At 38.5% G+C, this 8,435-nt stretch overlaps 1 protein-coding gene across 1 annotated transcript; it reads right to left on the bottom strand.

The window, feature by feature from the left end:
* Positions 1–1,581: 1,581 nt before the first annotated feature.
* On the bottom strand, positions 1,582–6,682 carry plekhb1 (pleckstrin homology domain containing B1). Its single transcript, XM_063014619.1, has 6 exons — positions 6,646–6,682; positions 5,723–5,875; positions 4,803–4,905; positions 4,230–4,269; positions 3,567–3,660; positions 1,582–1,718 (listed from the first exon to the last, which is right to left on the bottom strand). Exons 1-6 carry the CDS (start codon positions 6,680–6,682, stop codon positions 1,582–1,584), a joined length of 564 nt encoding a protein of 187 aa, XP_062870689.1.
* Positions 6,683–8,435: the final 1,753 nt, after the last annotated feature.

The following is an 8,435-nucleotide window of genomic DNA, read 5'->3' as shown; positions in this document are numbered from 1 at the left end:
CTAATTGTAGAGGTTTTACTTAAGCACAACACTTTTTGTACAAGCAAAAGGCTTCCAGACTGTAAACACAAAGAAAATCCAAATGCTTTATTTCTAAGTTACATCATGAATAATGCTGTAATACATTTGAGTGTTTATTGTTTATATTATAAGTATTCTGATTCTGATTCTGATATACAATATTTACTTGCTGAACCTTGTGACTACATAAACTTAAGTCCTACTACCTAACCATAAGTAATATTTAATATTGCCTTTGTAGTGTAAAGCACATTAGCTTTGGACTCTGAAGCAGTGAAACCATTAATCTACCAAACCATCTAGATTCATTAAATGCAATGAAATGTGCATAGTGCCAACTTATGGTTGTTTGGAGGGGAAAAAAATGTCTGTTGTATCCTGGTCAGATTTGCACAACTGGATGCATTTTCTGAGGGATCAAAACAGCTCAGAAACAGGGATCAACACACTCGTTCACTAACACAAGGTGGACATTTTAGGTAGACAGTGACATGTAAAGGAAACTTACGCTGACACTTAGGGAACATGCAAAGCTTCTTACAGACAGTGGGGTGGCATGGGGTCTTAGTGGGTTGTAATGTCACCTCACAGTAAGAAGGTCCTGGGTTTGATTCCCAGGTGGAGCAGTCTGGGTCCTTACTCTGGATTTTGAATGCTCTCTCTGTGTCTGTGTGGGTTTCCTCTGGGAGCTCTGGTTTCCTCCCACGGTCCAAAATGTAAGTTAGGTGAACTGGAGATACAAAAATGCCTCTGACAATAATCTTATAGGCAGTGATATGAGACAGGTTCGAAGCCCTGGTTTACTGCTTCATCCTGAACAAAGTCACAGCTGGTAAGGTTCAACCAAGATACAGTACACTGGTTGCATGGCAGGAACAGCCTAGACAGTGTGTCAACCTATCACAGGGCTTCAGCCACATCACTGTAATTGTGTTGTGTGTCATTCCAAAGGCAACACATGAAACATTGATGTGGAAGTTTAATGAATACATTGTGGACATTCAGACCGTCCTGTCAAAATATGAGACAGATGACAAATTAAAGGAAAAACTTAAACAAATTAAATATAATGAGTGCAGCTACTGTGCTTAGAGGAAATGGTAACACACAGATGTTCATTAAATTCTTTGATAAGTAAGAATTCTAAGCTAACAAAGCCATCAGATCATGTTGCAACTGAACACGTGGAAGATTTTGGAACCATTTCAGTAGTATGGTTCCAGTAGATTGATGCTAAGGTGCATTAAAGTTGTTCTGGTGACTTCAAGCAAAACACAACACTTTATTTTAGTGTCTACTTTAATTTGTCAGCTGTCTATATAACAGAATATACATTATAGAAGAACATAACAAATTGTATTGTATTTTTTAGTCATCATGCTGCTCCAGACAAAGATGCACAAATATTTATAAATAACTTGCCACCTGCTGTCAACTGATAATAGATCTGTGTTTAGTACACAACCAAAAGTAATAAGTCGAAGAACGATTTAGAGCTACAGAAGCAGTTTGGGAGAGCCTATACAGTGCGAAGTGGGAGCAGCTCTTTGTCGTCAAGAGTCAGCAGTACCAAAAAGGCATCCAGAGAAGAGAGCGTAGAGCAGTGCCCATCGCCATGCCAGCCAACAGACCCAGAGCTATCTGCTCACCAACCCCATTATAGCAGGGCTCCCTGTGCACCCAGATATGCTGTACACCTAGAGAACAGGACAAATTAGAGAATGCAGTGAGCAATAACTGATTAAAAGTGGGGTTTACCTGAGGGGTGCGAGAGTAGTGTGTTCATTTTATTAATACGCATTTACAAATGGAATGCTGGAAAAAACCATAGGCCATCTTTTCTTTTTTAAAAGAAGTTTTAAAAGAAATTCCTACAACTAACAAACTCTCACCATTACCCATTATTTGAGGTTACAGTTTTGTATTGCTTACTTTTATGTACGGAATTATACTACTAAAATATGTTTAAATGTATACTACTTAAATGTAATACCTTAATACCTAAAACACTTTACTACACATATTCTAATGGTGTTTTTAAACTGACTTGTTTTATGGTACACTTTATTCCTTGCACTTTTAGATTACACTCATGTTTCATGTTTACAGAATTCATGTTGCAGAATTCCAATTGCTATTTTTTCATGCACACTAGATTTATGCACTTTATACGGTATACTGCACACTTTACAGTTTTATTTGTCTATTTTAAATGTATTATTATTTTAAATATATATTTGTGTATATTTGGTGTCTTCTGTTATTGTGGCCAGACAGCAGTTTACTGCTAGTTCTTCTGTGTATTACTATTTATGAACAAATAATCTTGATTTGATTTGGTAAGCCTTATGTAGATAAACTCATTGTAGTATGGTAGTATGGTAGGGGCAACAATACTGATAAGGCTCCATAAGCCTGTACACTATAGTATCCCAAAATACCCAACTTGTTAATATATATATATATTTTTTGCATTTTCTCCCTTTTTCTCCCGATTTTTAGCACGTCCAATGTTTACCCAATTACATTATGCTTCCTCTCTACAGGTGCTGACCCCCGCCCCTGACACTGACACACGTCCCCTCCGACACGTGAGCAGTAGCCGACTGCATCTTTTCACCTGCACCAGCCGAGTTCATATGCGAATCAGCCCTGTGTTCGGAGAGCCACACCCTGATCAGCATTATTCCTCTACTCTGTGCAGACGCCATCAACCAGCCAGCAGAGGTCGTAATTGCATCAGTTATGAGGTCCCTCTCCGGCTCACGAACCCTGCATGAGCAACAGGGTTGTTCATACCAAACGTTGTTCATATAGACGCCCAGCCCCCCAGCCTAGCCGGATGGCAGAGCTGAGATTTGATACGACGTATTCTAAATCTCAGCTCTGGTGTGCTAGCGTGTTTTACCGCTGCGCCACCTGAGCGGCCAACTAGTTAATAATTAAGCATACACTTCTTGGTGAAAAAATGGGCCACACCCAAAATTACACTCAACTTTAAAGGAAAAATGTTTAAACACTGAGACATGTTAGTTTAATTTTTATATAATAACATTTAAATCTTTTAATAACTTAGTGTACAAGACAAACTAGTGAATTTCCAGAAAATTACCTTGTAAATGCTTCTTAGTAATTGGAGAAGTGTACTTACAGTGTCTCATCCTTACTGTTGGCACACAGAAGTACAGATGAGCCGTTCTTTAGGTAAATCTTAGTGTACAAGAAGAACTAGTGAAGTAAATTTCCATGTCTCCTACTTTTCCGCTAACACTTCACTGCAGCAATAACCAGTGACAAGCAAATAATAACACAGGTCTCAGGAGTGCATTTTCTTACTTCTTGCTTTGCTGACCAATTATTTGTTGTTATGACCTTTAAAAAGGAATTTTGGGTTTGGTCCATTTTACCCAGGAGTGTTTAGAAATGAGTGTAAAACCCATGCATGAATAAACACACTATAAAAATTCTAAACATGTATTGTATTCAGCATTCCATCATGGTTGTATGTCTAAATTTGGTTTGATTTTTACATTTTGTATTATTACCTCCAGTGCTGCTGCCTGGCGCAACATAGACAGCATTGTGTCCATCTACAGTAACAGATTGGTAGGTGTCATCGTATGGATTATAAGTAAAGACCTGAGGAAAAAAAAGTCAGATTCACTACATAACAGCACTATTATGACTGAACCTTAAAGAGCCTTACTGTATGTTTTCACAATACAGTGGTACCTAGAAACTCAACGTCAATTGGTTTTGGGACATGCATTGAGTTTCAAGGTATTTTTTCTCATAAGGATGTATGGGAAACCTGTTAATGCATTGCATGGTCCTGTGGAATTGCATATATTTTGACACTTATACACTGAAAATAACACAAATATAATATAAAAACACTCAAGCAGAGCACTGAACAAAGCAGCTGTTCATTGTTAAATAGAAATTAAATAAAAAATATTTTTTTTAAACAAACTGAACACATTGAGTTTAAGGGAAACGTTGAGTTTAAGGGTACAAATTTCTCGACAAAGGGTGTTGAGTTTCAAAGATTTAGGTTTAGGGGACATTGATTTACAAGGTACCACTCTATACCATTCTTATACTGTATTATCTGATCCTGCAATGCTTTTGCCCCCCTCTCACAGAAAGGAAACCTCTACTATGTTAATTTACTCTCAGTTATAAGATTAAAAGGTCATAAAACTTACAGGATTTTGTTTAGCTTCCATAATTGTGAGCTTCCAAGCCCTGCATTAAGACAAAATGGAAAACCAAGATTAATGAAGATACAGGCTGAGTAAATCACTTTAAAATAGAGCTTTCTTATTGACTTCCTCTTATGCAAAGACTCGTAATTAAAGTAAAGGTCCATTTATTTAAAGCTACTCCCTTATGTCAACTAAAATGTTGTTTTTTTTAGTAGCTCTGCTACTCCGATTTCTCATAAAGCCCCTCTAGGGATTGAATATTCAGTTTGTTCAGATTGTTTATGTGACCTTGTAATATAGGCGGTCAACACTTAATGCTAACTGTTCTTTCTGCTCTACCCATAATCCATCCCTGTGCAATGCACACTTGCACAAATTCATTTAAGTTTATTTTGGAGTAGCTAATTCACCTTATCTATGGTTTTTGTTAGAGTAAGAAAACCAAAATACCTGGCAACCCACATGACCCCTGAAGCAAAACCCTTAAGACACACTAACAGGTGGTGAGGCTCAGGCTAGTAAAAAAAAAATTACCTTGTAAATGCTTCTTAGTAACTGGAGAAGTGTACTTACAGTGTCTCATCCTCACTGTTGGCACACAGAAGTACAGTGGAGCCGTCCTTCAGGTACAAGACTAAAAGATTCTCTCTGGGGTGGCTGTCAGGTGGGGACACACCTGTTTCGAAACAAACACCCACTTTATTGGCTCTGAAATAAACATTTTAATGATATATGAAATACTATAAAACATTTTTTTAAGAAATCGCCAACAAGAAGTCTGAGGGCTAGTCTCTTGGCCATAGTGGGGGTAGTGCAAGCGGCAGAGGACACGTGTGTCCCCACGTGCATCAATGAGCCTTGGTCGCCCATGAACCTGTCGCTGGTTTACCACTGTTCCCTCCTTGGACCACTTTTGATAGATACTGACCACTGCAGACTGGGAACACCCCACAACAATTGCAGTTTTAGAGATGTTATGACCCAGTAGTCTAGCCATTACAATTTGGCCCTTGTTAAACTCGCTCAAATCCTTACACTTGAAATTAAGGTTAAGTCAGTTTAGCTATTTAAACATAGCCAGGCTTGAGGGTTCTCAGGTGTTGCACCTGTAAAGTACACCAGCACACTACTACTGGATTGGCTAATCTCTGAGGGAGAGATGGCACAAACAGCCTAGCCATTAGGGGGGGCACTTGTCAGTGTGCTCCCAGTACTCATCCCAAACCCAGATAAAAATAGAAGGGTTGTGTCAGGACACGTGTAATATCTGTGCCAAGTCTGTGGCACTGTGGTGACCCTTAAATACAGAATTCGCTGTATCAACTTTCAAATGGATTATATTTTATAATTTGTATAATAATTTTAGTCATGTTTGACTAATTGGGATTCAAATATACAAATAATAGTACTTAAATATAGATAGCTAAATCAAGGGAAACATTTCTGGTTTTATGCTGGGCTGGCACACCACAACACTTTATCTGATAGCTCACCTATGCACTCCAGGCCGGACTTTACATTCACACAAGTGCTCTTCACGCTCACTCTGGTCTCATAGTCTTTTCTCGAATCTGTCTTATAGAACATCAGACTGCCATCTATCCAAAGATCACACCAATTCAGCTTCCAGCGCCTGAGCAAGGATGCTGTGGAACAGAGTTAACATAAGAACATCATCATTTACACTGGTGCACAACTTTAAACTGAGTATTTGGTGGTATGTGTTAAGAGCTGATACTGATAACAAACTTGCAAAAATGCTATTGCAGAAAGTCATAGGGAGAACATGCAAACTCCACACAGAAAGGAACCAGACTGCCCCACCTGGGGATTGAACCCAGGACCTTCTTGCTGTGAGGTGACAGTGCTACCCACTTAGCCACCGTGCCACCTGAGTGTGTGAATGTGTGTGTGTACATCTGTCCTGTGACTCACTGCAACCCTGACCAGGATAAAGCAGTGGTAAAACAGAACATAAATGAATGTATGGAACAGTATATTAAATTAATACTTAAGTTTATTGTAAATTTCCTTAGTACAAGTCTTTTGCCACTGGCACCACCCAAATGTTGGCTGTAGAGAGCCACAGACTAGCACATACCCCTTCCAATACATGTAAAGTCGCCAGATGCTTAATTAATCATTTTAAAAATTTGATCCAATACCAGTCATGGAATTTCAAATCAATATCAGCCTTGATATCAATACATAATTTAAAGTAACTGCTATGTGTATGTAAAGTGTTAGAGCAAAGGTTTTTTATAGCACCCTGTTAGCCTATTGGTAATACAGTGATTATATATTTTAAGTGTTTTGACTATTTAATAAACTAAATATTAAGACTTATTGAAATAGACCAACTTTGTATTGATATGTCTGTGCAGTTTAAAGTGAGGTGTATGAACAAGACACTCACACTGCCTCCAAAGCCAGCCAGATTTTAGCAGAGCCATAAATCCAGATTACGATAAATCCCCGATAAGTATCACAGATTTTGTAGTCGAAAAGGGTTCTGTCTTCCCTGACGTGTAAAAAAGAAGTATTAAATATTTAATAAGAAAAGTAGAGAGGAACCTTATGTCTGCGTTGGTGGGCAGCAGGTATATGTGTATAAACTCCAGTGCCTTTACTAATCTGATGTCCATGGAACAAGAGAAGGTTAACCTGACAGTAATCTGGGATTACATGCCACATTTGCTCACTTCCTATCTCTGGAATATTCTGCTTTGTTTTTGTGACTAATAAGACTAATAATCTTGGTTCTACTGATTGTCATTTATACCAATTTACCTTGGAATGTGCTATTTGTAGACCATAACAGTTTATTTTGGGATCTGACCTACAATAGTAGGCACTGTAGGAGACTGAGCATGGTTAACTGGGGTCAGGAGTATTGTACATAGATCTAGAACATGATATCCAGGCTTTCTTAAGGGCCGGGTGCCAGAGCTTGGTATGTTTTCTCCCTGTCTGTGTAGGTTTCTTTTAGATAATCTGGTTCTCTCCCACCTCCCAAAATAGGTGTGTGTAAAAAAGTAAATACCCTGCAGTGGATAAGGTCCACTGTTTCTGGGTTAGCTTAGGACCCACTACAATCTGCAGCAGTTACTAAAGATGTATTCATAAACAGAATATTTTAAAATTATAGTTCAAGTTACACCTGTACATAACAAATAGTGGCATGATGGTGCATCTGGTAGTGTAGGTGTTGCACATCTTGGGTCCTGAGGATTTGAATTTTAAAAAGTCACTGTCTGTGAGGAATCATATGTTCTTCCAGAGTTCGCAACCAATAAATAAATTGACTATTATTAATTGCCTTTCAATATGTGTAAAGTAAGAGTGCGATGCCCTGCAATGAATTGGTGCCCTGACCAAGACCAAAGTGATTTTTTGCCCAGTTTTTCTGGGTAGGCTTAAGACCCACCACAATCTGTAAGCAGTTACTTAATATGAATGAATAATTCATTTTATTCCAGTTATTTACAAAATACACACATTTAAATGTAGAGTGGGTGTCACACATCAACATGATTCTGGCGGACCTGTGTTTAATCCTCGTCTTCAGTCAATGCCTGTGACGAGTTTCATATGTTCTCCTTATGTTTGGGTTTGGTTATGTGTGGCTTTTCTCTCTGTACTTTGGTTTTCTCCAACACCCCAAACTGAGCAGAAGGGGAACCGGTTACACAAAATCCCCACTCGGTGTAAGTAAGTGAGTTAATCTATAGTAATGCTTTGACATTCTGTCTAGGGTGGTATTCCCGATTCATGGTCATTGCAGCCCTGACTAAGATTAAGTTAAGTTATTGAAAATTAATGAATGGATGGTTTGTACATTTTATAACTGCTACAATAAGAACATCAATTGTATGTACAGTGCAAAATTACATGCCCGAATTGCACACAAACTGGTAATCCTGCCCAAGGCCTTGTGTTAGTGTTTTCCTGATCTATAGTTTGAACTGTATGAATTTAATACAGTTCTAATGCATTGTCATGGTAACTGTCTATAGCAACACCCTGCAGCCAAGTATGAAGCTGTCAGCCGGTGAGCTTTTTTTAGTTACAGCTGTGTGTGCAGAAATGTAATAGAGGCTTACACAATGGTGTGTGAGCGGAATGTATAATCTCTAATGAAAAGAGATCAATGAATCAGCCATGACACTCCACACCCCTGCACTCATTTGTTCTCTCTATTCAGAC

Source organism: Trichomycterus rosablanca, chromosome 18, assembly GCF_030014385.1.
Source record: "Trichomycterus rosablanca isolate fTriRos1 chromosome 18, fTriRos1.hap1, whole genome shotgun sequence".
Classification (NCBI taxonomy): domain Eukaryota; kingdom Metazoa; phylum Chordata; class Actinopteri; order Siluriformes; family Trichomycteridae; genus Trichomycterus; species Trichomycterus rosablanca.
This window is presented reverse-complemented; position numbering and strand designations above follow the sequence as displayed.

Coding starts and splice junctions, on each gene's coding strand:
- plekhb1 (XM_063014619.1), bottom strand. CDS start 6,682: ATGGCTCTGCTAAAATCTGGCTGGCTTTGGAGGCAGT. Junction 5,876..6,645: donor TGGCTGGCTTTGGAGGCAGT/GTGAGTGTCTTG, acceptor TCTGTTCCACAG/CATCCTTGCTCAGGCGCTGG. Junction 1,719..3,566: donor GCCAGGCAGCAGCACTGGAG/GTAATAATACAA, acceptor CCTGTTCTCTAG/GTGTACAGCATATCTGGGTG.